A 27,849-nucleotide genomic window follows, 5' to 3' on the forward strand; every position below is an offset into this window, starting at 1 on the left:
GAGCCCGGATAGCTCAGTCGGTAGAGCATCAGACTTTTAATCTGAGGGTCCAGGGTTCAAGTCCCTGTTCGGGCGCAGAAACCGTTTTCATTTTTTTCCCTTCAATTCTCTGTTCTGACTTGTTTTAGTTTGGTTTTTGGTGGTTTTATTTTTAGTATATGTTTTTTTGGGGGTGGATTTTTTTTTTTGTTTTTGTTTTTGTTTTGTTTTTTTTTTTTTCCCCAGGTTTTTTCTTGTTTGTTTGTTTTCCTTGTTACCGTTGTCGGGATTCGCAGCCTGAATCCCCGCTCCGGGAAGAGCCGTTCCTGCCACGGGCGTAAAAAGCTCTTGAGGCGGGGAGAAAAAAACCGAACAAACAAAACCAAACAAACAGACAAAAAAACAAAAAAAACAAAAAAAAAAAAAAAAAAAAAAGAAACAAAGCAAAACCAAACTAAACCCGAAAGAATAAAACTGCAATCGCCCGAACAGGGACTTGAACCCTGGACCCTCAGATTAAAAGTCTGATGCTCTACCGACTGAGCTATCCGGGCTCTACGTACGTGGCCGCCCGGCCATTCTTATCACCGTTCGCGAGCATTGGTGTGGGGGGGGGGGGCTTCACACCAGTTTGGTGGGGGACGGAGTGGGCTCGTACGGGGCGGGGACGGGGGCACGCGTGGGTGGGCGGGGGCGTGGGGCTGCTCGGTGCCTTATTCAGCGGGTTTTTTTTTGGGGGGTGTGGGGTGTGTGCGTGAAATAACACCACGTGCTCCGTCTTACAATCCGGTCCTCCACCGCGGGAGGGCGCGCTCCCCGCGCGGGGCTCCTCGTCCTCTCTAGGGGTAGCTTTCCGGACGGCTCTATGGCGCGGCCCCGCCGGTACCGCCGCGCTCGCGCCGCCATGTTGGCTGCGAGGGGAAGTGGCGGCCCGGATCCCCGCTAAGATGGTGGAGAGGAGGCCGCGGGGGGTGTAGGGGTTCGTCCCCGTCCTCCCCCCGCCTCCCCGGGCTGCAGGGTGACCTGGGGCCCATGGAGCAGCTATAGGGTGAGCCCGCCGGGGGAGGCCGGGGCTCGCAGTGCTCCGGGATTGGGGGAAGCGGGGAGGGCGCCGGGGGCCGGGGGTGAAGGCGGCTGAGGAGCCAGGAGCGAGGTGCGGTGGGGCACCCGGAGGTCCCGGGGGGGTTTGAAAAGCTGCTCCCCCCCACACCCCGCCGCGGAGGGGCGGCCGGGCCCGCGGTGCCGTGGGAAGGGGCCTGGGGCAGCGGGAGCATCGCCCCGGGCTTCTGACCCCGAGGGGGCTGTGCGTGGGCATTTACAGGAGGAGCAGCACCTGCTGTGTCTTATCTTGAAAGCATTTGTGCTTGAAAATTATTTTTCCTGGGCGGGGGGGGGGGGGAAATTCAAGTGTCAAAACCAAGATCCAAACCTTCCCGTTTGAATAAATCGTGTTTCAGTAGAATCGTGCCGCTGACTGCAGCGGTTCCTGTGCGCCATGCGCTTACCTGTGCTGGGAGCACAGCAAAGGCTCTGTCTTCATGAACTCATGCTCAGGAGCCGTGCCGCTGCCATTCAGAAACATGCTTGCAAACTTTTAACTATTATTCTGTTTCCTGCTGAACACTCTTAAGGGCCTGATGTTGTTGTCTGACAGCTTTTGGTTTGCAGTTAGCTGATGTTTATACCATCTGTTCCAGTAATAAAAGGAGATGTGACAAGTGTTTCTGCATTATTGCATCTTTTATAGAGCACGCTCTTTGCTTTCTAATCTTTTGCATACCTAATGGTTATCTGCAGCCTGATAACTGTGGCAACATTTAGAGTAAAAGTTTCAGAGAAATGTGATATAACCTGACTACAGCTGAGAGCTGGCTGGGGCTGTTGCCACGGGTCATCTTTCACACCATGATTTTAACCTTAAATGCTGCCTTGCTTTTCCAGGGCAAAACACTGCCGGAGGCTGGGCAGTTTTAACTGCTGGAAGTAGCTGCTCTAAGTACAGTATTAACAACAAGGAGGTATTTTCAGGGAGAGAGTAATAACTCAAGGATCGGGTGTGTAATGAATGTTTCACACTTATTAAACAGATGGACTTTAAAAGATGATCCCTAGTTTCTAAACTGATTCTGACACATCCTGTCTGGGGTAGTGCAGAATTTTGGGCTGTAATGCTTACTGGGTTAAAAAGAGCTGAAACAAACCTACAAGTATCCAAGACTTAAATTGGACAGAAGCAAAGTTTAACAGAGGTAAATGCTGAACTTTCAGAGAAGGTATGACAAGTGAGATTGAAAGGGCCACTGAAATATGAACTTGGTTTTGTTTCTGCTCTGGTATCTCTTCATTTAATGCTTTCCAGCAGCTCCAGGTTCCTGCGTTGCCAGCACAGGTGGCCCTGCTCCAAGCACCACAGTGTCTGCTGTTTCTGTGAGGTAGGCAGGTGCCAAGCACTGCCCTGCACTACACCTATTGCTGGGAGACTGCATGGGAAACATTCTGATCAGAAAGCGTTAAAATTAATATCATAAGTGCCTGCTTCTTCAGAGGTGTACTGTGGACCTTGTATGGCACACAGACATATAGTAGGATTTTGAGTGAATGCTTGTGTATTTAGCAACTCTGCTAGGAGTAGAGCAAAAGCACCTAGGTGCTCAGCAATATGCAGACTCTTAAGTGAAACATCATGCAGCTGGTCCTGCCAAAGATGTGATTAAAATAAGGGGTTTTGTCATTTTTCTCTGATACAAAAAGGTGATTATTAGCTTTAGTTTGTCTTGTAAGTTCTAAAGTACTTGGATCAATACTGAAGAGCAGGAACAATCAGCATGGTCACTTCAGGGTATTTTATAGCCCTTACCTGGTGAATAAGCTTGTTTCCACGTTCTTGACTATTTCTTGCTCCATGGTTGATTTGGTTCAAATAGTGATACTGATTTGACCTTCCCTTAAGGAAGTATTTGCTATTGGGAAAAGCGACCCTGAGAAAAGCCCTATTTCATCTGTTAAAGTAGTGGTAAATAGAAACAGGTGTGCGTGGTGGGCTGGAAGTGCTGCCCTGTTCCAGACCTCACCAGCAACAACTACTGTCAATAGCAGCTGATTTAGGGAGATTTGCAGAGCGATTTGCCAATGTGCCTTTTTTAATTGAAATCATCAGTTTGGGTTTTTCTCCTACTTCACATGTTTTGCAATAAGAAGAGTTGCATAACATTTGTATAACATTTGTATTTGTTAACTACTAACATTAATCAGAGGGATAATTTTGGTGTGTTATTGGCAAACCGGTGGGCAACAGCACACAATTCGTGGCAGATGCATTGCATCAGCAACAGAAATTCATGTAATGTGAAATTCAACATGAAAATGTTTGTTGTATTAGAAGAACTGGATTTTACTCCAGAGCAATTGCCAAACAGGCACTCTTTAAAATCAGTGTTCCAGCTAGATGTTAAAAATAGTAGCCCTTCCTTTTGTTGCCGTAAGTAATGCGTTAAAGGACTCCTCTGTAGTGAAATTGGGCTTTTCTCTGGATACCTCTTCTAGCAGAGGATATTTTTCCTGATTGAATGCCAAGTCAATATCAAAGCACTTAACTGAGCACAGGGCAGCAAAAATTGAAGCCAAACGGTCTATAAAGTGTGAAATCTGTTAAATCATGTAATTCACAGCCCAGTTTTCTCCTGCTGCCACTTCCCAGCCAGAAGCCCCCAAATAACCAGCCAATACTTGCAAGGTCTCCTGGAGTAAAATCGTGACAAGGCAGCACTTGTTGGGAGGTGGCAGTGGAAGAGCAACTTTGTCGTCTCCTTGGCTGGCACGGTGCAGCTCTCAAAGGATGTGTAGGGACTTGTTGGGAACAGCGTTGTGAAGTGAGGTGAAATGGATGGCCCAGGGAAGGGTAGAAGCACTGTGGCAGCACTGATGGAGCTAAGGATGTAGTAAGGCAAGGAGTAATGGTGTTTCTGTCCCAGACCAGGTGAGATAGAAGGGCAGAAGGACTTGCAGGCATGAAAACTCACAGGGACTCATGCTCATAGGGACAAACCTAATAAGCTCTGAATCATTTGCCAGATCAGTGGTTGTTTAAAGCCTCCCCTCCAGGGCTGCTCTCTACATGATACTGCAAGTTGGTTTTCAGTAGAAATTTTGCTTTCTTTGAAAGCATGAGAAAGGATGATGTTAACTGGGGACAGGATTTGAATGTCAGACCTTAACCCCCAGTTGAAGTGAGCTGTTGCAGTCCACAGATATACCAGTGTCAGGTTTACATTCCGTGCTGTGTTTTCACTTTGCACAGAAGCTAGAAACTGTCTTATTTCCTTAAAAGGAGACTTTAAAACAAAAGCTGAACTTGAGTTAGAAGTTTAGCTTCAACTTTTCAGACACCGCTGTCCAGAAAACTCCATGCACCCTGTCCTTGCACTTCCTTCCGGGTGTGTTAAGAACTTTTGTCTCAAGTCTTTCCTTTTGTAAGCATCAAAAACTGTGGTCTGGTGGGGTTTTGATCTCTTAAGAAAAGGAACTTTTACTCGCAAGACAGACAGATGACTGGTTCCTGTAGTGTGCATGACCATATAAAGTGTTCAAGTGGAAAAAAATGGTTACTTCATGACTCCTTTGTGATTCATGGTTTTCTCAAAAGTCACTACTCTGGTCCCATGTCATTTTCTTATATATGCAGCCCTGAAGTTGTAGAAGGTAACAGCAGTAATTTCACTGGTGCTCTGTTCGGTTAGCTGCTAGTTTAGACACTTACAGGGTTGCAAGGTAAAATATTCAGCATAAAATAGGGGGGAAGATAGAGTTGCAGGGGAAAGTTAAATAAGACTGACACTGAGCAAGAAGCTTCTCAGTTCTCCAGGAATTTCCACCATTTGGGTTTCTGGCCAGCCTGTGTACAGAGGGTGGTAACGAGTGACATTTTCTGCCTTGGTGACTGCCTCCATAAATCTTCTGGGTATCTGCAGCCTGGACACGTTTTAGAGCTTGCATGCTTGGGAAGACAGTATTCAGTAACCCCAAGATTAATTTCTAATTAAGGGAGAATCAAACTCGCTAAAAATACAATTTATCTGTAAAGACTGGAAATGAGGCAGTAACTTGCCTGCCTTTCTCTAATAAAACCAGTACTGAAACAGTTAAAGTGATCTTCAGTTGACTCTCTTAGCCCAGGGGTAGCAGAGTCCCTTTCCAGGAACGCAGGGTAGAGAGGAAATCCACTGTTCTCTCCCTTTTTGGCTATTCTTCGCACCAACTCGAGTTCTTATCAGAAGCTGATGTATTTAGTGACTCCCTCTCCTGACTGAAGGAGTTGGAGGCAGGAGCGGTTTTTGAAAGAGCGACTCAGAGCCCAGAGCATCAGCAGGACTGGGAGCCCAGCCAGACGTGGCAGAGCTCCCGGGGAGGCTTCGCTGAGCACCCCCAGGGCTGCTGGAGCTGCTCCCCTGCGCAGGGACCCCCCGACCCTTCTTGGCAGGAGCAACGGGACTGCCTGGGAAACAGAGGCAGTGCCTGGCTCTTCCTGGTGATACTCCTTAGAGCAGTGAAGTTCAAGGTTGGTAAGTTTGTCTGCAGCTAGTACAAAGTACAGCTCCGCTTGTAAAACGTAAAGGATACTTTGGGCAGTTTGTGTTGCAATGTACTTGGCATTATCAAGTGGAAACTTTAGTTAAATTTTAAGACTGATAACGTGGAAGTGGTTTTAGCTGTTATAAGTCACATACTTTGAGTTACTACTTGGATCTGATCACTATCAATGTCATTTATCAAACCTGAACATTTGATATGCTTTAATCAAGCTTTCCTAAATATTTAGAGTTATATTTGATCTTTGGGAATGATTTTATTCCTGGCTTCAGAGAAATGTAATGTAAGGACTATCAGAAGCCTCTAACAAAGTCATTGTAAGTTACTTTTGTTAGATGGGGTAGGGGAAGGATGGGGGTTGAATGGTTACCAGCAGTCAGTAACTTGAATTGGTGCTAAAGCTCAGATTTTTGTCATTACTGAGGCTTCTGCACTGCCTGCTAGATAGATGTTCATTCAGCCTGTTTTGTCTACATATAAAGTGTTTGGTTACATTCCTCAGGCATAAGTCTGGTTATTTTGCTAGTGTTCACTTTTTAATGTAGCTAATCATACTGACTCACATTCTTTATAACTGATGTAGTAATAACAAATTAATGTGCTATACTTGGAAAATTCCATGAAAGACAATTTGGATATTGCTTTGAAAGTTTTCAGCTTTACATTTTAAAAATTAGTTTAAACTAGTGCATGGGTTAAAAGTTGACACTTGAGATTCCACAAAGTAAAAAATTTTCCAAAGCTGCATCAATGTAGGCAAATCCAGGAGCCAGTCTTTTTAGATAATCTTATGCTCTAGCCTTAAATTTACAAAAATGGCAGTTGCAGGGCTTGTTTTGGTATTGCCTGCAGAAGCGCAGCCAGATTCACATCAAAATGGAGATTTTTATTGTAACTAGGTCCAGGGACAGAAGATTTTACAGGTATATTGGTCTGAGCTTTAGTGCTGAGACTGAGAGGTCAAGACTCAAGTTCCTTCTCCAGGAAGTTCAAGTTACTTTTTTTTTTTTTTTTTTCCTTCCCGTGGCTAGTTAATTTACACCATCCTTTGTCTTTATATTTAAAGAAGTTTTCAAACCTGTTGTGTGGCGTAGATTAAATTGAATTGTGCTGTGGATTTGAGTCATTACAGATTATTCTGCATATGAAGCTGCACTCTTTGGGTGGTTACTGAAACTGATAGGGCTTGACAAATTCAAATAGCTGCAGGACTTCCCCTTTTGTTCCTTTCCAGGAAAGGATCATTTCACCTGCTGACCCAGTAATATCGTTAAAACTGTTAATTTAGAGCCTGTTTGTAGTCATGTGGGATGAAGGCTGCAGCAGTTTTAACAGGTTTTCAGCTCTTGGATAAGGTGGGGAATGTGTTAATGATTGCCATTGGCAATGGCTACTCCTTTGGGGCATTCAGGGGGTTGCTGTCTTGGGAAGATTTCCCCTGTAACTGATTGTGAGTCAGCTTTTATTTCCACACCTCTGACTCAAGGATTTCACCATGTTAAGAGCATGCCAATGGCCTGATGGAGACCGGCAGTTCCCTTGAGCTGGCAGGTCCCCAAGTTCCTCCCTTTGTTGTGCCACTCCTAGAGATGGGCATCAAAGCATCCTCAGTGCCACAGCAGATCTGTCCCTGTTCTCACGTGGCTGTTTTTCAGGCATCTGGATGCAGCTTGGGTAGGTCGGTTTGGACAGAGGCGAGTGGCACAGTAACATCAGCATTATACAGCAGTCAAGATATGCGTGCAGGGCTAATTTTAAACACTGGTTTCCTGAAGCTTCTAAGAAGTGGAAGTGGTTAAACTCAAGACCAGGTTTCTCAGCTTAACTGGTATGTGAAACTTCTCATTAATAGGTTTGTGCTATAAACAGCTGATCACTGCCACAATGACATCTTCAAGCTCTGCCCAGCATCCAGCAGCTGAGAATGCCTGCAGAACCACACTTGGACAAGCTAACCAGGTAATTATCTTTCCCACTTATCTTCAATACTTTCTCCTCACTGAAGCAGTAATTTCTTCCATCAAATCAAAGCTGTCCAAGTATACTTAAGTAAGAAGAGTTTAGCCTAAAGGAGTAGGGCTTTTATCCTGAGGAATTGTGTTAGCTTTCACTATCAGATCAATGATTTATGAATATTTTAAGGAGCAGGAGAGGAAAAAGCAGTTAAAACTGGTCATACAAGAATTTGTGTAGTGTATATTTTTGTGCTGGACCTGTACTTGAAGTATTCCACATAGAGTTTACCTCCTAGTGCTAGACTCTTGTCACAGTTGTATTGAAGCTTTGTAACCTTGTGTGCTGAACTTTGTCTAGTCAGTAATGCATCCCCATGCCTCTTTTGGCATCAATTTGGGTAAGTATTGAGCATGTAGTACTCCTGTTACCAACTGTTCCTAGAACGTAACGTCCCTGGAACAAAAGGTAGCTGTAGCCGTTAGCCAAGGCCAATGTGGCATATGTGGTTTGAGTCTGGGTCAATACCATGTTGACAGCCAGCCACATAACAGAAATTGGCAAACAGTAACAGTAGAAATCTATCTAAAAACCAGAAAGGTTTCTTTAAGACAGTCATTCAACCTTCCAGAGCCAATTCATTGTAAAAAGCATCTCCACAATATGAGGGGATGGGGCAGGAGTAGAAATAAGCTGATGGGAAGCTGAGAGAGCCTCCCATTTAAGGCTTAATTTAGAAGCTTTGAAATGTAGCCAAGTCTTGTAGAGAATTGATGTATATGCTTATTTGGTGTTCTTCGCATAAAAAAAATAAGTAAATAGGCTCTGATATTAGTAGCAAAATATTGATTGTCAACACTCAGTGTCCTTAGGCAGTGTGGAGTAAACACTTCCATTTTGGCTGTACTGTAGTAACTAAGGGCCCATTTTAAAATGATCAAGCTGACTAGGTTACTTCTTTAATCAGTGAGAGCTGTGTAAGAAGTTACTTCAGAATCCATTTGAGAGTGGTCATTAGAGAAATGAATGAATGTAAACACATAATTTCATCTTACTAAAAACCATGTGCTGATACAAGCACTTATTTCAGTTGTGCTGAGCATTTTACTAGTGAAAAAGCTGTTATTGAGAAAGAGACTTGGGGCTGGACACAAGCTGTTCTGTTGCAGCTTGAAAATGCATTTAACAAACATAATAATGAGAAAACAGGTGGACCAGACACATTCACAGAGATGATTTTTTTTTTTTGCAATATTAGAAAACAGTGGAACAAATATCTTGCCAAGATACTGTCTGATAGCAGAGTGACAAATTACATTCATGGCAAGCAATCAAAGCCTGCTCGCCTTACCTTGTGCAGGAAAACAGTGCTGCAGCTCATGCTGTTGCTTGAGGAGACATTGTAAGGCTGTAAGCAGGCTTTACTCCTTGGGAAAGGAAAGGGAGAGTGCAATTGCTTTTATATAAGCTGAAAGGAGGGGTGGGTATGAGACACAGGTGAACTCACCTAACATTGATAGGTGATTGCTATATAGCACAGGTTACATGTCTTGAGAGGGATAAGCTTTGCCAAAGTGTAGGGGAAACAGCAGCGAACATCCTGTGCTGAGGACTGGACTTGCTGTCCTGTGACAGATTGAAATACCTTGATGTATTAACATCTGATAGACAAGGAGAACAGAGGAAGAGATTAGGTGTGGGAAATGTGCGTTAGTGTGAAATATTGTACACATTTGTGGAGCACTCAGAGGACAGCGAGGGCTTTCTGACGTTTTTAGGGAACACAAGGCATCGATCATGTGGTGGCACTCTCCTAGAGATTGTTATAGTTCTGGTGAAATAGATGAAGTAGCAATGTAGGGAGGAAGTAGCTATTTAAAACTTGCTGCTGTTTTACATGGCATCATCTGCCTCATCTGCTACTCAGAGCTGATTGGGGGTGTGGGTGAAACCTAGAGGGGTTGTGGAGCAGTTGCATTGTTCCCCAGGATGCTTTGAATTTTCTATAATAAAGATTTTGGTTGATGACTGAGATCCACAGAAGATACAGATTCTGATCCTTGGTGTTAATCAACCACACCTTGTGTTCAATGCCTTCTTATTTTACGGGTCTATTCATGGATCCTAATAAATACATATTCCCCAAGGTCTGTACAGAGCAGGCCTGATTTGTTCACTGCACTAATTGAGATAATTCAGGCATGCTGCTCTTGAAGTGGCAATCTGAATGCACAATCATTGCTCCTAAATATATGACTCAGTACATTTGGTTAGTCACTGCCTAGGACTCCATAGCAAGGGTCTGAGTTTCCAATATTCCCTCACAGGATGAATGACATCAAAGTTAATGGGACAATGTGAGTGATTAAAGCCTTTAGAGCTGACTGCCCAAATTCCTTGGCTTTTTTTGTCTTCCACTTGAATCAGAATGATTGTGCTGATTTCCAGTCCTTCTAACTTCTTTCTTAGCATTTGTCCATGCAGATTACTTGTAAAAAAGAATACTAGCCTTCACCAGGTTTGTAAAAAAGAATACCAGCCTTCAGCAGGTTAGCCCGAGGCAAGCAGTGTTTCCCCACGACCTCCAGCTCATACCGCAGTTGTCAGCTCTCTGCTTGGTGTGAATCTTGCCCAGGCTGACGTGGGTGTGTTAGCTGTGATATGCAGGCCTGCATTCAAACAAAACTTTCTTCTTTGTGTTTTAGGTGCGACCCAAACTGCCGCTTCTGAAGATTCTGCAGGCTGCGGGCGCCCAAGGTGAAACCTTCACTCTGAAGGAGGTGGGCTCAGTTTGTAGGCACTGAAACTCTGCCTGTCCCCGGTTGCTTGCGAGATGGCTCTTTGTGGGGAAGGGATGGGACTGGCTGTTAATTTTTCTGTACTTGGAAGCCCTATTTGCTAAATAGGGATACCTTACCCTTGGGGCTGTTGTGATTTGATTGATGATAAATTGTCTTGAGAGCTCTCAGAGGAATTGTAATAGGAGTGTGAAATATTAAAGAAAATTATTTATCCTGGAAAATCAAAAACCTCTTTAGAGAAAGGAGAGATGGAGTAGCCACATTCCTGAGAGAGCGTAGGAGATTCTGTTCAATTGTCTTGCTCTCTGCTTAGTGCATGAAAGCCTTAAAAATTGGATTCCAGTTGATATTTTTCTTCTAAATTTCCTTTGAAATGGCTTGTCAGCTAAACCTAAGAGACCCTGTGAATTCATTTATTTTAAGATTAAAATGCAATATGTGTACAAGATTAAAAAAATGACACTGACTGTGATTTACAAGAGTATCCTGTCTGCAAAGAATTAAATGCAGTGGTTTTTCATTATGAATGTGTCAAATATTCCTGCAGAGCCCTGTGACTTATTTTAAACACTTATGCATTTAAATAACTTATTTAGCTTCTAAAAATTTTTGCAAAACCAAATTGGATGGTTTAAATGGGGAGAGCTGAGTATTAAATGCAGGTTACTTGTAGAGATTAACATTTTAACTCAGTTAAGTCATTTTTTTCTGCAGTGAATGGAGTACAGTTAGCAACTTTTTGGTGACACTGTTGTTCAGGAGGGTCGCTTTGGTGGGCAGTGGGGAGGCGGGGGGAACCTGCCTATACTGTGCTTAATGCATTTTGCTTTCTCCTCTTGTACTCTGGATTCCTCACTGTAGCTGGCAGTGTCCCCTAGCTCTCCAAGGATATTTCCTCTCCACCCTTCTTTGTGATACTAATGCACTTGTTTTTGCAACTTGCAAACCGTACCCTGAGGGACAGCACTGTAAGTGTGGTCATGCTTTAGTAATAGCTTATTCTTTCAACTGGGGCTACCTTCTGCCTCCTCCACACCCATTTCCTTCTCTTCCTTAACCCGAGTTGAACAGCAGCCGTCTCCATCTGCAGCTCTCACTGAGGGAGGCTGCTCAGACAAAAGTGTTTCACCCGTGTCATATTTCATTTTAATGTGGGGTAGCAGTGTGACAGCTATTTGTCCATCTTTAACTCAGTTTCCCATCTTGTTAAGGGTTGATGGTTATGAACCTTACAGCAATATGGCAAAGCATAAGTCTCTTGGTTGGGACGCACTGACGAATTGCAGATATGCATAAAAAGCAGGTACTAAATGACTCACACTGTATAGGGTAGCAGGAGGCAAATATCATAAGCGAAAGCAAATTTCCAGGGTCTTTGCTGGTTTGGTTTCAGCTGCGGATATGGCTAATGGTATGTTATATATCCACAGGTTATGCATTACCTAGGACAGTATATAATGGTGAGGCAGCTATATGACAAAAGACAGCAACACATGGTCTATTGTGGAGGAGATCAGCTGGGAGAGCTGCTGGGACTGGAGAGCTTCTCTGTAAAAGATCCAAGGTAGGAAAAAGTCACCTTCGACATACGTTGTATTGTAAAGGTTGCTGAGACAGGAGACTCTGGGTGTCACTGTTTCTGTTCACTGTCACATAAACCTCCATGAATACCAAGTGCCCTGCTCAGTGGCTTACTGGTAATGCATTTGACAAGTTTGAGTTGAGCTCCTTTGTTCTGAAGAGTCCCTTCTAAATGGTCCAGGCAGCGAGCTGCTTGAGATGACATATTATCCCCCTTTGTATTTCTGCATCTTCTTGGGCCTTTGTTCTCACACTTAAGGAAAAAGCTGCATCCTTCAGTTAAGTTCTGAGCTGGCCTTCTCTATGACAAGCATTTAGGAGTGACAAAAAAACCCCACTGCAGTTGCCAGTGTCTCTCTGGGTAATAAAAAGGAATTTGTGTCCCTGGTTTAAAAGGGTCATGCTGTTTGGTTTTGCGAGTATACTCAACTGTCACCTCCTTTCCCACAGCCCAGTCTATGACATGTTGAAACGGAACCTGACTTCTGCTGCAGTGACAGGTAGGTTTATCACAGTATGGGCAAGTATATTCAATATAGTGTTGATGTAACTTGGGTAAGTAATGACATTCAGAAAAGAGAAATGTTTTTGAAGTTGGAACAAACTGCTAATGAAGGTTTGACAAGACAATCTCTTTGAGTATGTGTCTTTTGCGTGTATCTGCCATCGGTAGCTGTGGTATGAAATCAGTTAGCTGTGTGAGTAACGTGGCTGCCTATGACCAATGGCCAAACCTCGGAGCAGCAGACACCCTCTGTCTGGAAGCACGCCGACAGAGCTAAATGTTGTGGATGTACAAATCAGCGTGGCTGAAGTATCCCATCCAAATCATCGATTCCTCAGTCTTTTCTCAGTTTCGTAGCATGCTGTGATTTCTCGCTTTCACCTCGTTTTATACTTTCATAGTCTTGAGACTGAATATAAGAGTGCTGGAAACCCATCCCAGTTCTGCAAACCAAAGAGGTCTGGGCTGTAATTGAACATTTGAACCTTTAAAGGTCACTGTTAACTTTCCTAGCTCATAAGAGAAATCACATCTATCTACATCAAAAGTCCTTCAGTCCTAAATTAAAATTTATTCTTAAATTAATCTCAGCTGATGGCTTCTTTGCAGCCAGTTTCCATTGTATAGCTGGTAATCTTCATTTGAAAAACAACTTACAATGAATTTACAAGAGTGCAAATCATGAGTGACCTGCACCAGGAGAGTTGTGGAGTCTTGTGCTGTACTTCCTGGGGGTCTCTAAGCAAATAAGACAGACTTGGTTCTTCATAAGGACTTAGTCTATTTTTGCACACGTACACAATAGCTTGTGCAAATTTAGAAACTGAGAAAACATGGCCCTAAACTGCTTAGTCCTCTGTTCTGAGCCATGTATTGGTGCCTCTGAGGTCCCTCTTCTTTCTCTGTTTATATAGAAGCATCTTCCTAAGTGGACTCGTCTATACACGTTACCTACAGCATAACTGTGTGAGTGCCGTTTCTCTCGCTGGTGATGCCCTGGCCTCTCCCCTGTAGGCAGTGTATGTGGAGAGCAAAGGATCCCAGCGAAATACTCTCTCCTCTGCTGCCCTGTCCCTTCTGCTGGGTGTGTGTATGTGGCTCTGTGCGTGTGGCTGGGTGTGCGTGTATGGTCCAGTCATGGTGTAACTATTTTTAAACCTGCCAAAGGAAATACTGTTCCTTTAGGGAGATGATCACTGAGTTATACCACCGTGTCTGCTTGTGTATGTGTGTGACTACGAAACGAAACAAGCTTGGCAGACCAGACCTTTGACAAATACATAGGAAGGATGACTCTAGGTATTGTTTTTCCCTTCATCGCAACATGGCAATAACTAGAAGTGCCGTAGGGCTTAAAGAGGTCTTCATGTTTCATGTTTTCTAATAGCTGCTTGTATTCATTAGCCAAATGAGTGCTTATCAGCACATCGCATTGCAGATTATCTCAGCCACTTCTTTTAAGTACACTTGTAGAAAGAAAAGTGTCTGCAGTACATCTCGATAATGAAGACTAAGCTCTTACATAATGCTCTTTATCAGACGATGTCCTTGCTTGGCTAGCTTTCACTCTAAGTGTGACTCACATGAGGTGTATTTAGGAATACCTCACTTTATGGACATTATGCATAGTATATGTTGGCTTCAAAAAAGGAAACCTTCCAATAAGTGGAGTGTCTTTTCACACATTGTTTAAAGCTAGCTTGCATTATTTATAAAGTGTTAGAAGGGAAGTCTTCACCTCTTCTGATGCCCCTGCAGAGCCAGAGCAGTTAGGGATGAGCCAATTGGCTTCTCTTTTCCTTCAGGTATTAAATAATCAGTGACTGCAGAAGCTGTAGGAAGGAAAGAAGGGAAAGCTGAACTAATGCATGGAGGGCACAGAATATGGAATAGAGCCATGTCATCTTGTGTTCCTGTGTTCTGGTTCATTTTATGGACTGCTTTGTGGTCCACTTCTCTGCCCATAGCAGCAGTTGTCCATGTCTTCATATCGGTGCCATGATCCATGGTGTGATTCAAACTGTTCACGTCTGCTGTATTCAGCAGGGAATTCTCTGCTAAATTGAAAGGGGAGCCATGCAGGAGCCGTCCCAGCATCTTCTGTTCTCTAAGAAGCCATTCTGTTTAAAGGGTAGACTTCCTAAGTGCATCCCTCCTATTATGTATAAAGATTTCTGTTAATTTGATTGTTCTTGCTATTTAGGTTGGCCTTTTAATTAACTCCTGGGGCCAGTACAATCATCTGGATTAAATTGTGTTATGGATGTGTACACATTTACCCAGGAAAGAGCTTGCTGTTCATGGAATTTTCCCTTCTTTAGTCCAGTCATTGTTCTTCATGCCCCTATCCTTTAAGAAAAGCATTTTTCCTGTCTCAGCCTAAGCTGAAAGAGATGGTGTCCTCACGTATTTCTAAAAATCTTGCTCTCCTCAGTTCACCTTCTTCAGCACGGATCCGATCCAGCCTTTAAGTGAGAGTCCTCACGCTCTGCTATTGCTCTGGGTTTCTGACCTCTTGTGTAAAGGACCCAGAGCGATGGCAGGAGAAGCCTGTAGGAAAAGATAGTTTTTCACATTGGGAAGAAAGTTCTTGCATACTGTGAGGTTTCATTGAGCTTTATCTCCAAGAAGGCACAGCCTATTCTGTGGGCTGATGCCTCCATATGTACCTAGCAAAGCCTAGGGAGTACTGGAGTCATGCCTCTCTAGGAAATGGCCAGCTCTCTAAGGAAGAAAGGGCTCTGTTTTTCTTAAAGAGTACTTAGAGGTCTGCCAAGCCTGGCTCGTTGGTTGCTTGCTGAAGACCCTCTGTGTTGTGAGAATGGTTATTACCAGGGAAGGTTTTTTCTTTTGTTTTACCTGCCATCTAGATGCCGCACAGAATCTCGCAAAGGAACAGAGCGTCGATAAGCCAAGCCAAGACCAGCTGAAGGTAAACCCACTGCCTGGTGGTTTCTTTTGTTGTACAGAGTGCCCCTTCTCTGTACCTGTGCATGGTGGACTGCCAGAACTTTGTGCTGCTTGGCTGCCAGGTCCTCACCTTCCTGAAAAGTTCTTGGAGTCCACAGAGCAGGGACAGAGTGACCCTTCTCTGTTCTCTTCATAACAGAGTACCAGTCTCTGAGCGCGTTTCTCTGGGGTGTAGCACTTCTAGTCCTCAGTTCCTCCAGTGTGCTCTGTATTTTTATGTCTTTCCCCCCCTCTCTCCCATCCCCTCTCTGAGTAGGAATCGTCAAATAATTAAGCTTTCTGAAACGTGTGAACAAGTTTTGTGTTTAGTAGGATTGTTTTCAGAAGCTTTCAGGCAGAATCTGAAACCTAGGAAAAATCTTTGCACATTCAAACTCCTTTCCAGGTATATTTTGGGATTAAGGTAGTCTGATGTGGGAGGTGTCTGTTCACATTGGGGGCCGAAGAGTCACAAAGATCACAGTATTGCTGCATTAAAGATGGCAACTTTTGGACTTCTGCCAATCTTAAGATTTTTCCTAGGTTGCAAGTATATTTTTAGTGCTGATTACAGATGCATTAGCCTTCTTAAAGGGTTAAAAGTGTGTAGTTTTTGTTCAGAAACTTTTTTCTCTCTTCATAACTTCCTGGTCTTGTACTGCAGCTGGTGACTCGGAATGGAAGTGCTACATCCCCTTGTCCCTATAAGCTCTGATGGACTAACATCCCTTTTTTTCCTTCCTTCATGCAGTTTAGCCAGCAGGAAGGTTCTGACACTGGCGTCATGGAGGGTGAAAGCAATGCGTCTGCTTTGTCTACCTCAGAGCAAAAATGTGAGAATTGTGAAGGTGAGTGCCAGCCCTTCTGCAGTAGCACAATGTGTCCAAGCCCTTCTCCTTCTCCAGTGTGACACGCTGAACTCTGCATCAGCAAAATGCTGGAGGAGGGTGTTGGAAGACTATTAAAAACCTGTTGTGGAATATAATCTTTAAAAATCATCAGTTTATGCTAAAGATTGAGAGAACTGCATATGTTCGCCAAAGGTATTTTATGCTAGACGTGTTTTCTGTCGTGGATATTTGGTCTCATAAATAAACAAACACTTTGAATAAAACGGCAGATTAAGCCCCAAAAGCACATCTATCACTAAACAATGCCATGAAAAATCTTACAGACCTTGCTGAAGGGTATTTTAAATGCTGAAATTATACTTGTATCTATTTATCTTCCCAAGGGACTCTCTCCTCTGATTACATAGAACACAGCCTATCTGCAGTCATTACCTGCAAACCAATCAGGGAACTGAATAACAATGGAATTTTTTTCTATCCAGCTTAAGTGTAATACAGCTCCTTCATATTTAGACATTTCCTTTGTTTTAATGTCTGGGGATTTCTCGCTGGTTCACTCATGGATTTCTGATGTTATGGAAGCAATTTTCCTGTTTTTCTACTTTCTGTTCTCACATTGTTCTCATATCAAGGAACCTCATTTGTAAAACCAAATCTTTGCAAGTGTGGGTATTTCCAGATCAAATGGAAGTGGTAGATATTTTCCTGGCTGCATGTACAAAAGAGGTAGAAACAGTCCTTGTCTGTGCCTTTGAAACTCTTGGCACTGAAGAGAGATAGATTCAAGGTTATCTTGAAATTCAGACTGCTGAGTTTAGGATCATAGACTAAACTGCATGGGCTAAAAAAGGAGGCTGAAGCATGGGGTTATGGAGGATGGATTCTTACCTTCCTGCTTCCTATTTTGAGCCTGGTTTGGGAATTCAGGAGCTCCCACCACTGGAAATTAGAACTAAGTTCAAACCAGTTCTTTCTGCATTTTATGTCACTCAATAACCGACTTGGTGTTGACTTGGTTAGACCTCTGAAAGAAGTGTTTGTGTTTCTGTAATGAGTCTTAAAACTAAGGTGAAGCTAAAGAGAATCCTTACCATTCTAAAGGCACTGGGAACACTGGGATGCTCCTCTGACTCCTGATGGCTGTGCAGTGACTATTCTGCCAGGCTCACTGGGGCAGATACACGAGTACAGATGTGCGGCAGATCTAACATCCCAGTACACTTACACAAACCCCAAAGCTCTGAGCAGTAACTGGCTGTAAGAAGGAGCAAGAAAGATTTCTAAAATCGGATGGGGCCAAATTTTTCTCTGCTAGTCTCTGAAATAATGTAGGTGTGGCATGACTTAGATTCTACTTGGCTCTTACAGACAAAGACTTAATAGAAAACCTCTCTAAAAGCAAGAAGCCTAAGCTGGACCTAGTGTTTGAGGAATGGGATGTAGCTGGTCTTCCATGGTGGTTTTTAGGCAACCTCAGAAGCAATTACAAGTCCAGAAGTAATGGATCAACAGATATTCAGACTAACCAGGTGTGTAGACATTTTAAATAGGTGCGCTGTATTCTCTTCCTCTCCTCTCTTGGTTTCCAAGTAAATAAAATATTCTTTCTTTCCCCTTCCCACTCCAGGATTTTCAGCTTCTCCCTTGTGTGTTCCTGTCCCAGCCTTCACATCAGGTGGTTGGTTACCTTTAGTCTTCTTAAATAAACTAGGCGCTCTCTGAAGGCTGTGTTCAGCTGGTTGAGATCCTTCCACACTCCAACGCATTGGTTGTATTTCAGGAGTTGCCCCTCTATCTGGGTTGAACGTTGTTAATGTGGTGGCCAGCTGCTCTGTGGCCCGCTGGCAAGGGGAATGAGCAGAGTGCTGCTTGCAAAAAGGGGGTGTCTTCGTGAGAGTGCCCCTTTCTCTCCCCGGGGGTGCCTGGAGAAGCTGCCCAGGGCTGAGAAGGCTGTTAGTGTGGAAAAGGGGAGAGGCATTTGCTGTGGCAATGGCTGCGGTGCTGGTACTGCTGCTGCTAACCTGAGCTCTAAGAGGTGTCTCCTGTTTCTTTTCCAGCAGGACGTGGACACTGCTGTTGTTTCAGATACCACTGATGACTTGTGGTTCCTCAACGAGTGCCCCTCGGATCAGAGCAGTGCTGCAGTCAAGGTGGAAGTGGTTGACTGCGAGGAAGTGAAAGAAGGTGACAAAAAGGTACCTCTTCAAACAGCCACAGTGCATGTGTTCCACAGGTTGGCCTGGTTTAACTGATCTCATGGTGCTGTGCTGATTTTGGAGGAGCTAGATATGTAACCATCCAGAGTTTAAACTGTGTTTAGAAAAGGCTGGCACCATTCTGTAGGTGGGGTGATACCTTTCCTGTGTAGTCAGTCTCCTTGGGTTTTGGTTTAAATGCATGTATTTTCAAGGCACAGAATTAATTTAAAATTAATTAGAACTCTAGCAGCAACTTTACTGTGTTTCTAACCAATATCTGCAAGACTAATAAATGAAAGGACTTGAATAGGTAAATCTCTGTTTATGTTGTGTTAGCATTCAGTGTAAGATAGGCTGGCCTGAGTCTGCTAGCTGAGGTGGTAGGGAGATTGGTCACAGGTAATTAAGCAAATATATATTAAAAGGATTGAGTTCATGATTTCTGCCATGGAAATTAGTAGGTCCACTCAGGTGTGTATGTGTTTGTATTTGTATGGTTCTTGTGTGAGTTGACCACAGACAAAAACAACTCTAAACCAGCCCAGCAACAGTTGTCAGTGTTCTGGAATAGATACCATACATAAAATGGATTTTCATGCACTTATAGAAATGACTTAATTATGGCAATTACATACTCATTTTAGTTTCGGTGCCCAGTGCCAGGCACATCATAAATAGAGATTGTTGTGCCCCTCTAACAACATTTCTACTCTTTCCAGGTGATGGAGGATGCATGTTTGCATGACTTTGAGGATTCTCAGTGCTTAAGTGATGACACAGATACAGAAGCTGCTTCTGAGGTAGGCTTCCTTTAGGGCAGCGTTCTTCCTGGGAGTGTGCTGCATCCGAGCTGTAGTTGGAAATACTCGTCCTACAGCTACTACTAGTTCTGGTAGGAGAAACTGATTCTTGTGTGGGTTTCAAAGGCCAGAAAAAGCAAAAACTCAGGCCAAAAAAGCTTTTTTTGTAACCTACATGAAGGAGTGTGGAGAAGTTGGCTTGGCCTGGTTTGATTTATTTTGGACAGGGCTCTGTTAAATTCTAAACTGGATGGGCATTGAGCACTGAGAGCCCTTGAATGCTCTGATCCACCCAGTCCAAAGACACCAAGTGTCTCTCCTGGCCACAGAGCAGTCCTGGGACTTGTGTGATTTTGGCCACTTTTTGTGGTTATGTGAGAGAATTTACACGTTCTCTAGCTAGGAGGGCTTTTTGACTAGGAGATTGGGCTCCTTGTTTCTACATTGTTCGTCCCTTTTGTGCCAGGGTATTGTAGTGTCAGCATGGGCAGGCCCTGGCTTTTTACTCAAAATTCAAGTTCTCCCTTCACATACCTGAGAAGTGAATGAAGATTAGTCCCTCCGTTTCTAGCATGGTCAGTCTATTGCTATATGAAGTTAGTATTAACAATATCCGTGTTTTAATGAGGTTAATTCTGTATTGTCCTCTGAAAGGAAATCTGGAATACTGTCCTTGGCAGAAGTTTGGAAATCCAAAGTAGGCACTTTATATTATAATCACTGAAGTGCTCATGCTCAAAAAAAGACTTAATGGAAATTTCTGTGTCAGGATCAGGGTTCCACTGAGTCCTGGGTGTCTAGTCCAGCCCTGAAGCTGTCACTTGTTTTGTGGTAGTCTCTGGAATGAGAAGGGAATCCACTTTTTATCTCACCTCATTTTTCAGAGCTACTTGTATAGCCTTTGTCAGGAGGAGAGCCTGTGTAGCTGGTGGTGTAATGTCTTTGCCCTTGCAGTGCCTCTCTAAGGGCAGACCACAGCTCTTTTCCCTGTTTAAATGAAAAAACAAGGTGGAAAGAGAATAAGCAGTAATTAGTGGGTTGTTGCCCCTCCCCACTACCCCATTCCTCTTCTGAATTCCCTTGTGACAGACATTGAGGGACATGAAATTTGTGTTCTTTCATCTGTCCTTTTTTTCTCCCAGTCCTGCAGGCTGCCTTTTGAGGTTTTGTTGTAAGTCAGCAAAAGTGTATTGCGATACTCTTTGCAGCTGATGGCACCAAATTTTTTTAGCATAATTTTCTAGACTGTGCATGCTTGAGAAATTAGGATGTCCCTGGCATTGGATAGCTGAATCATAGCTTTGAACTTGGGCAGCTCTTGCCCTTGCTCTGTGGGGTAATCAAGTAAGACGCTATTAGTTGTGCAGATTCAACAGATGCTAAGTGATTAGTGAGCCTGGGAAGTATATTCCTGACTGATTCCAGGAGCTCTACCCTTGAATTTAGAGTGAGATACTGAAAATTCAATAAACTGCACAGCTTGAGAACATTGTATTCTTCCAGAGTGCTGAAGTCTGGGAGGAAGGAAAGACAGATTGTAATGCTTAAAAGATCTGCATCTGCAGGGGTAACCAGATTCTCTAGGCTTTCTGAGGTGCTGATAATCAAACTAGAAATCATGCATTTGCAAGCTTATACTCGGTAATAAATGATAAATGTCCTTTTTGATGAAGCTTCTTTGCTGCTTTTCCTGTGTAGAGGATACAAGCTGTACGCAAGAATACACTAACTTGCTGCTGTTTTTGTCTGCCTCAATCGTTCCTCAGGACTGCTGGCAATGCACCAAATGCAAGAAATTTAACTCTCCAGGCAAACGGTACTGTTACCGCTGCTGGGCCTTACGGAAAGACTGGTACTCAGATTGTCCCAAACTGGCTCATTCTCTTTCTCTGTCTAACATTGATGCTATGCAAAATAAAAATGATGACGAAGGGATAGATGTCCCAGACTGCCGAAGGACTATATCTGATCCAGTTGGCCAACCCAAAGACCTGTACATGGTAGGAAACAAATCACGTGTAGATCCCTGCAGCTCTATTGAGTCTTTGGATTTGGCACGAGAATGTGAAAGCAAGGAGTCTCTGCTGCATTTCACTGAGCATAAAAAGGAGGAAGAAATACAGTCTTTAGAGAGTATAAAAAAATTACTGAATCCTTGTTTCTTATGCCATCACAGACCACGGGATGGGAATATTGTCCATGGAAGGACTGCTCACCTTGTAGCCTGTTTCAAGTGTGCAAAGATGCTGAAGAAAAAGAGATCACCTTGCCCAGTGTGCAGGAAAGAGATTGAGATGGTGATCAGGATCTTTATGGGGTAGTTGTGCCAGTTCGGGCCTTCTCCACCAAAAGCTAGCACAAAGGTTTTCTTGCACTCACACAAACCCTAACTTCGGAGCTCGGCCAGTGAATACCAAAGAGAATTAAGAGCCAAATGTGACCAAGAACACTGAGGAATCCTCTGCATTAAATGAAGCAGCATCCACTTTTTGATGTCCGTTTAAATTAAAGCCAGTAGGGAGCAGGGAGTGACTGGCACGTCGGTATCAATGCCCCAGCTTTGAAACTGTCTAAATCTTCTAATTTCAGCTCAGTGAGTGGTGTCACTAAAGATTCTCTGTTCTGACAACTGGTCCTTGAAGAAAAGTTTTGGAAACAGTTATAACTCTGGCTGTTGGAGTGTTGTTCTCCAGTAAGTCAAAGCCTGTGCAATGCCTTCTAAGGGAGGGAGTCTGCATCTGAGATAAATACGCAGGGGTGGGAAAGAGGGTGGGAGGGAAGGGTAGGCCAAGGTGTTTGCAATTTAGGTAAGCCATTTCTCCAAGGATCAGTTCTCCTGAGGGCAGTGAGAAGTAAATAACCCGGTTTCTGATTTTATTTTTTGTTTGTTTAATGTAGGTTTGTTAGATAAGGTGAAGGTCCTCTTGCTCCCAGACTTGAAATAAGTCCTCCCAGACTTTTAATCTGTAGCTATCTCAGGTCACATACAAAATTGCAAAAGAATAGGGTGTTATACTTTGCTTTGTTATTGGATCTTTTAATTTCTATTGATTCTTTTTTTACATTTAAATACAGTTCTGTGTCATCTTGCATAGCTTTGTTGAGGCCTGTCCAAAGTTTGCTCAGAATCTGGTCTGCCAGCTGGATTAAACTACAACAGCTCTGTGCATGTTTTGGGATGTTCTCATAGCTCTGTGCTTATAGCACCTTTGCAACTTCTACCTGCTTCATCTCATCAGTCCAGTCTAGATAGAAGATGCTCACTTTAGAGTGCAGTGTGGCTTTAAAGACAGGATATAGGCTTCTGAGAAATAAAAATAAGACCTGTAAAGCGCCAGTTGCAGCTGGTTAGTCTATGGGCCGTGCTTGGTGATAGTTTTTATAACTTTCTCCACTGATTTTCTTTCCCTGTGATTTAATGCTTCAAATCTGTTTGCAGCTTTTATGTTGTCCTTCAGAGCTACACATGGTTGCTCTACTGGCTGTTAAAACTCTGCTAGAAAACTGTAAGTTTGAAAATGTCTAACCCTCTTCTGAGATCATATCCTAGAACGTGCTCAGATCTTCCCCAGCGTTCCTGTTCTCTGGGGTTTGGAGGGCCTGCAGCACGCAGCAGTAGCAACAGTGCCTTCACCTTTTAGGTGTACAGGCATTTGAACTCAGTACAGCATATAGAATAAACCCTGTTTTGTCATATGCTCTGTAATTCCCTCTAATTTAGGAAGTACGCCTGAAGACAAAAAAAAAAAAAAATAGAAGGTATAGTGCTCATACCTTGGTGCTTCTCTAGGCTGTTTCCCCCTTGTTCTCCACACTCCGTGTGCTGGTCCAGCCCTAGCAGGTCAGGCATGTGGTGGGAGGTCCCAGCAAATTCCAATGTCAAAGTTGTTACTTCTCTGCAAAGGTATCAGAGTAGGTGCTGTATGCAATCACTGCCAAAAGTCAGATCCACCTTATATTTAGCATAGTATTGCAATTATTTCTGTGTTGGCTATAATTTAGACTATTGTTGTTGGCTCTTATTTACAGTTGTATTTTAAAAAAACGGAGGATAACTGTTTGGTGTCTTGGTGTGCTGTCTATAAACCCATGGGAATCAATCCACATGGAAAAGCTGACTTACTGCTCCCTTAACTAAAGGGCTGTTAAATTGCTGGTGATGCACTTTAATCATGCTAAGGTCAGCAGCGTTACCACCTGGAATCACCAAAGGGAGTTCCTGCCAGGTAGTTTCTTCCCTTTTCAGATAGTTTCTTTGCTTTTAAGAGTCTTGGGCTCAGCAGGGTGCGTTGTGGCACTTTGTGGCACTTCTGAATACTGTGAATTCCCCCTTGCCCCAAGTGCTTCTAAGAACTAGTTGTTTTGCTAAAAGCAGTTTTACTGAATTGTTCAGATCTGACCACACTGAAAAGCATGTAATTTGTGTTGATGACAAAAAAAAAAAAGGTCAGGAGCGTTGAAGTTCCAGTAATGGGGTTGAATATCCCTACTGAAATCCTACAGCGATCTGTATGCAGCTTCCATTATTAAATGAAAATTGTTGTCAGTGTGGCAGTTTGTGATAAAAAGCAAATCTGCAGGATAACTTGCAGTGTAACTATCTTTGTGGTTTCTTTTTCTGTATAACCATGGTGTTTACAACATGCATTTGTCAAGTTCTTCATGCTCTTTAACTGAAATAGTGGACATAAGATATCACAATGTTACAGTTGATTTTCCTTCCTATAGAAGAATAAGCTCTTGCAGTGTAAGCACATTGTGTGTAGTTTAACTGCGCAGGTTGTGGCTGGGGCTTGGGGGGTGGGATGGGTTTTAGTGCAGGGGAAAGGCAGAAGAATGTTTTATTGCTTTAACTGAAGTTCAAGTCCAAATGCAACTTACCAAGACCTGCTCTTCTGACACTTCTTAGGAAGTGCAGACTTGAGGTATGGGTTGAACTAGCTCAAAGCACTCGGCTACAACACTTACATTGCAGCGCAGATGGGAGATTGGCCAAGCATTGCTATTACTTTCCTCTTCTACAGACGTGGCAGTTAATGTGGAGTCCTAATTCAGAAACCCCAGTTTTGGAGGAGCTGAGCATTTACCTGAGATGCTGTGAACTCTGGTTCTCTGAATATGTCGCTGGTGTCTTGTAGTAGATGACAGTTCTTTTCTCTTACAGTGGTTTTACTATGAAGTGCAATATGAGAGAAAAGGTCCTTAGTAACCTTTAGCAGTCACTGCTGCATGTCTATTAGGAGAAGTGTTAAGCGCGGCTGTTTTTTGATGCCCAGACTAAAAAGGTTTATATGTTTCACTGTTGTTTTGGTTTTGCTTTTTTTTTTTTTTTTTTTTTTCTTCTGTGACATTGGTTGCTGTTCCTTAGGAACCTGCTGAAGCCTCACTGGCACAAGTGTACCTGTAGGTCAGGTTTCATTTACTAGATCCCTCTGCTTTTCAGCCAGAAGTTTTGGCACCAGTTATCCCCAGAAGCAGCAAATTTCTTACTTTGGTGGGTATTTATATACAGTATGGGAATGATGAGGCTCACAACTGCATAGTGCCGTTCAGCACATTATAGTGCTCTGCAGTGTGAAACCATATGTATATGTACAGTGTCTGTACTGACAGCCAGAGGTACACACGTTGCATTTACTCCCCAAAGTCTTTCCAGTTTAAGTGCCTCTTCTCAGTTCCTCCCAGTGACTCTTGTTCACTGACACACAGCACATCAGCCTTTTCTTCAGCTCTCTTCAAAAACCTCAGCATCCCTCCTCTGCTGAGATGTATTATCGAGCCAATTTAGCCTAAACAAAGCCACGACATGAATTACAAAGATCCTTTGGAGCAGCCCCCCGGAGTGTTTATTTCTTCTGAACGGTGGGTGTTTCCACAAAGACTGATACGAACTTTCTGCCTGTGTTACTTATTTATTACGGTGCATGACTGTGATGGAAACCATAATGCAGCTTGCCAGGGTCTGCTCCATCCTCCTGTGTCCAACATAGATTGTATCTGCTACTGAGAAGCAATCCGTGCAGAGAAAAAGTGACTGTTGGACAAATAGGAGTGGAAATGGGGTGGAAACTGATTGTCTCAAAACCCATCGGGGTAGCTCGCGTTTGCCTGCTCGCACTCTGCCTGTTCTGAGCTCCATCTTCCAGTCCTGGGAGAAATAACAAAATGCTGTCACTAGAGGCCTTCAGTGAAGGCTGACTGGTGTGGAAGATGCCATGGTTAAGTGATTGAAGAAAGAGCCAGGGCACTAGTCTCCATTCTGTCTTTGTCCATAAGCTGAGCAAGAAACTCCTCGAGTCCTGTGCGTGCTCTTCGGCCACCTGGACAGTGGGAGGCAGCATCAGGATCCTTGAAAGGGAGGTACTGCAAGGCTGTTTTGTCAAGAGCAGGAATGAGACCTACAAATGATATGGGGATGATAAACTGTGTTTGGAACTGCTCCAGAAGCACAGATGACCTTCAGACAGCAGCTTTTCTGCTCTGTAAATCCTTTGTTTATCTGTGCACTATGTCTGGAATTTTCCTTGCTCCTTTGAAAACAGGCGAGACCCTGCTTGTGGCTACATGGTGGTGTTCAGCCAGCAGAACAGTCAGCTGCCACAAGCTGGGTTACACATCCCATCAGCTTGCTCTCTGCACCTTACTGTGGTTAGTACAGGCAGCTGTTGTGTTTGCAGTCCTGTTTTTCTGTGCTATTTTACCCTGGTCACATGCACTTGCTGCCCACGCATCTGTGGGGACACCCCACGCCTGCCAGGCTGAGCAGGCGCTTCAAGAAGATGCAGCCTGCTGAATTCAGCAATTATCTTCAGCATCTCCGACTCCTAGAAGGCATAACCACATCTGAGGATCGCTCGGAGAGGATACTTGAAGAAGGCAGGAACACGTTGTACCTCTGGCAAAGATAAAGACTTGCTGTTCTGGAAAGAATTATTTCCTGCTCGATCTCCCCAGTACCCTTCCCTGCAGCCTGTTCCAGGTATATTTTTCTTGTTTAGAAAAACTCCATGTCTCGATATAAGCCTCCACAATCACCACAGTAACAGGCAGGAGCCCTTGCGGAACAACATCGATGTGTTTGCACTATTTAGAAAAAGGCATGCCTCACTAAACTGATGACTTGTTTTTGTGTCCTGCGCGTAATGAATTTAATTAAATCAAGCACATTCTATGATAACATAGGTTTATTTTTCCATTTGTACTGCGTTTCGGGAAAAACCCTGAAGTAAAGGCCTGTTACCAGTTAAGCAGCCTGTGATCTCGCTGTGTGTCCGCCTTTCCAGGGAGGGGGGAGACCTCCCATCCCTCCCAGGATGCGCCTGCCTTGCAGTTGGGAGGGGAGGCTGCAGCACCAACGTATGTGTTTGCAAAAAACCAGCAGGGCTGGCAGCAGGGGAACGGCTTAGGCTTCATCTCCAGCTTGAACAAGTACTTACTGTGTTGGGTCTAAGCTGGTGGCGACAGGGCTGGGGAACCAACTGCTGTAACCGCTCCAGGTTCCCAGGAGGGGCAACCGCCGCCTCAGCTGCCCGTGGTAGCTCCGGGAGGTTACTTAGCCCTTCTCCCAACTGCTTTTCATGCCGTTTGCTTTGCCTGTGGGATGGGAGCAGCCCTGGTGAAGGCAGCGTGCGCCCGCTGCACCCCGACACACGGAGCTCCCCGGAGAGGCCGCTCACTAGAGGGCACCCGCCGCCCGTGCTTGGCACGGAGCGGGACGCTGGCAGGTTCCTCGCAGCTCTGTCTGTACAGACCCAACCTTTGTGGCTGGCATAAATAGCTTGTGCTGAGGGACACGAGGCCCGTGGTTGGGGTTTGGCTTTCCTTACTTGCCTCTTGGTTTCACGGTGCTGGTGAAGACCAGCGGGCTGCATGTAGTTAGGAGGAAGACAGATGAGCACACTCTGCTCTTTTGTGTTGTAAACTAGCCCCACACACCCCCAGCAGTGATTCATCTCTAGTTGCTTGCCAAGGAGGAGATGCTGCTTCATAATGAAGAGCTTTGTAGGAAAATAATAAAACACCTGTGGTGGCCAAAGAGGAGAACCAGAGCCTGTTCCCCCACCCCTGACAGGAGGATACTTGCTGTCAGAGGGCAGAGCTTGCTGTAATTTTGGTCCTGCCCCTGTTCCCTGCTCTTGTTTCCAGGAGCAGCTTTAGGTAGGGCTGGTGTCCCAGATCACCTCTTAGCAGACAGCTGGGTTGCACCCAGCAGCCATTCCCATTCTGTCCTGCTATAAAACCAGCAATTACACTTGCTGGTAACCTCTGCCAATCTTAAGCCTGCAGGGAAGTTGATGGCTCTGCCCCCCACAGTCCTTTGTGTAACCTTTCCTTGCACCCTGCCAGCAAAACCAACCTGTCCCAACATGCTCCAAAGCACAGGAGCTGCATGAAGTAGAACATCTGTGTCTGTCCTGTTTGCCAGGGGCTCTTTGGTGCTGGTGAGATCCCCCACCCTGGGCGAACAGCAGCTCTGCCAGCAGCAGACAAAAAGAATCCTCCCAGCTTTAACAGAAAAGGTACTGGAGCAAGGTGGAGTTGCTCACCTCTGAATTTGACTTCCTAACAGGGGAGGCTGGCCAGATGCATGCTTAAAGGAGATGGCTGTTCATCTCGTACAGGAAACAACAGCATTTCATCTTCCTC

General features: G+C 44.2%; 1 protein-coding gene and 2 non-coding genes across 6 annotated transcripts; 2 read left to right on the forward strand and 1 right to left on the reverse strand.

Moving 5' to 3' along the window:
• The first annotated feature begins 2 nt into the window (after positions 1-2).
• TRNAK-UUU lies at positions 3-75 on the forward strand. The gene has a single exon. It is a non-coding gene; the product is annotated as a tRNA-Lys (tRNA).
• Positions 76-460: 385 nt separating this feature from the next.
• TRNAK-UUU lies at positions 461-533 on the reverse strand. Its single transcript has one exon. It is a non-coding gene; the product is annotated as a tRNA-Lys (tRNA).
• A 327-nt stretch (positions 534-860) lies between these two features.
• On the forward strand, positions 861-26,450 carry MDM4 (MDM4 regulator of p53). Of its 4 annotated transcripts, XR_006166000.1 has the most exons (13): positions 861-1,027; positions 7,418-7,524; positions 10,224-10,298; positions 11,750-11,883; positions 12,351-12,400; positions 15,276-15,337; positions 16,106-16,202; positions 17,574-17,734; positions 17,833-17,880; positions 18,266-18,400; positions 19,123-19,203; positions 20,970-21,895; positions 22,643-26,450. XR_006166000.1 is itself a non-coding variant. In XM_033009386.2 (12 exons), exons 2-12 carry the CDS (start codon positions 7,450-7,452, stop codon positions 21,522-21,524), a joined length of 1,473 nt encoding a protein of 490 aa, XP_032865277.1. In that variant the 5' UTR covers positions 861-1,027; positions 7,418-7,449; the 3' UTR covers positions 21,525-26,450. The 4 variants fall into 4 exon arrangements, 3 of the variants coding, with proteins under 3 accessions (XP_032865277.1, XP_032865279.1, XP_032865280.1); XM_033009386.2 differs by having other exon boundaries at positions 20,970-26,450; XM_033009388.2 differs by lacking the exon at positions 17,833-17,880 and having other exon boundaries at positions 18,263-18,400; positions 20,970-26,450.
• Positions 26,451-27,849: the final 1,399 nt, after the last annotated feature.

Source organism: Tyto alba, unplaced genomic scaffold (assembly GCF_018691265.1).
Source record: "Tyto alba isolate M040663 unplaced genomic scaffold, T.alba_DEE_v4.0 Super-Scaffold_30, whole genome shotgun sequence".
NCBI classification, from domain to species: domain Eukaryota; kingdom Metazoa; phylum Chordata; class Aves; order Strigiformes; family Tytonidae; genus Tyto; species Tyto alba.